This window comes from Melanaphis sacchari, unplaced genomic scaffold (assembly GCF_002803265.2).
Source record: "Melanaphis sacchari strain LSU unplaced genomic scaffold, SCAv2.0 Contig384_pilon_pilon, whole genome shotgun sequence".
Taxonomy (NCBI): Eukaryota; Metazoa; Arthropoda; class Insecta; order Hemiptera; family Aphididae; genus Melanaphis; species Melanaphis sacchari.
The window spans coordinates 1-1,595 of NW_020271240.1; the positions used below are offsets into that span (position 1 = coordinate 1).

At 24.9% G+C, this 1,595-nt stretch overlaps 1 protein-coding gene across 1 annotated transcript; it reads left to right on the plus strand.

Moving 5' to 3' along the window:
• The first annotated feature begins 6 nt into the window (after nucleotides 1-6).
• Nucleotides 7-1,029, plus strand: LOC112597158 (ectonucleoside triphosphate diphosphohydrolase 5-like). Its single transcript, XM_025343095.1, has 5 exons — nucleotides 7-87; nucleotides 306-454; nucleotides 546-596; nucleotides 694-806; nucleotides 880-1,029. The coding sequence occupies exons 2-5, from the start codon at nucleotides 406-408 to the stop codon at nucleotides 961-963; spliced, it is 297 nt and encodes a 98-aa protein (XP_025198880.1). The 5' UTR covers nucleotides 7-87; nucleotides 306-405; the 3' UTR covers nucleotides 964-1,029.
• The last annotated feature ends 566 nt before the right edge of the window (nucleotides 1,030-1,595 follow it).

The window sequence follows — 1,595 nt, forward strand, 5'->3', positions numbered from 1 at the left end:
TAACGATAACAAAAAGTATTCTTCTCCATGCCATTTAACAAATAATAAATTTTCATATACATATTTTTTTGAAAATTACAATATCATGTAAGTTTTTTTTTTTGAATGAGTAAAGTTTATTGTAAATAATTCATTAAATGTATTTACATAAAATATAAACAGGTTGAGTATGAATTTTAAATTCGTTAATTACTATGAAAGTATTTTCTAAACTTAAGAATAAACCTGTTATTGATGTGATGCAAATATGTTTTATTGTTATTTTTTTATTTTCACTGTACTTAATTGTTATGTTATCATTCCAGTGGTTCAAGTCCTGCAAATGAAATTTACACTCAATGTTTGAGAGCAGTTCAATCTTTAATTGCAAATAATGTGAATAAAGTAACCATTAAACAACCTATAATGGCAATTTCTTTTTTTTATGAAACGGCAAAAGAAGCTAACTTAGTTCGTATGTAAATTCAAACATTATATTATCACATATTGTATTAATATTATTATGTTATTATTCTTAATTTAATACATATAATATCATTATTAAGGCAATACTGAGGAACGCATAAAAATTGAAGATTTTAATAAAGCTGCTAAACGTAAGTTCTTATTATTTATAACTAAAAGTATAAGATAAATGTATTTACAGATATTCATTATGCATCAATAATTAATTTAAAGTATAACTTTTTGAAGAATGTTTTAGCCAAGCATTTGACGACAGTAAACCATTCAAATGTTTCGATTTGGTCTATATTTTTGTATTATTGAATCAACTAATTGATTTTGGTGACAATCCTTCAATCACCGTTTGTATATTGTTACTTCAATAAGTTAATATGATTTTAAAATTGACATTCATAAAATGTTTACATACTTTAGTTCAAGAAATATGATATCATTTCTGAAATAAGTTGGGCCCTTGGAGAAGATTATCGATACCTACCTAGAATTGATAATGACTGAACATGAAATATTTAAAGTTGCAGAAAAATGAAGATTAATGTTATTTGTTTTGTTGATAATTTTAAAATGTTTTTTACTGTAATTCAAAACTTATTTATATATGTAATGAGTATCCATATAATCATTATATCGTAGATAAAGCTATATTTGAAAATAGTGTATTGACTTTTTCAAATTGTACTGTATTAGTTTATGTGATATACCCATTATCCTTTTACTAACACAGTAAAATTATTAAATTATCATTACGTGGAAAAGTGTTAAATAATAATTGCATTTTATAATTCGTGTTATAAATAAGTAGCTGAATCCATAAGTATAAGTAACCATCTATGAAGTTGTGCAGTATTCGTGGTAAAATAAATAATCATAAATTCTTCAAAATGTTTTTTTTTTTTAATTGAAAAAATTTCTAAATCAAAACAACCAAATAGCTTCTTACTTTAGCTCTTGTAAATCTTTATCATGTATGAAAAATTCCTATCTCGGGGGTTCCTATGTAGGTCTCTTTCCAGTGTTCACGGGTCCTCAGGTTCTTACGTACGTATGATGATCCTAGTATCTTACGGCGTCCGGATAACATGCCTCCCGTATCATATGTTTTTAGTAGATCATTTGTTTTCTATATTAAT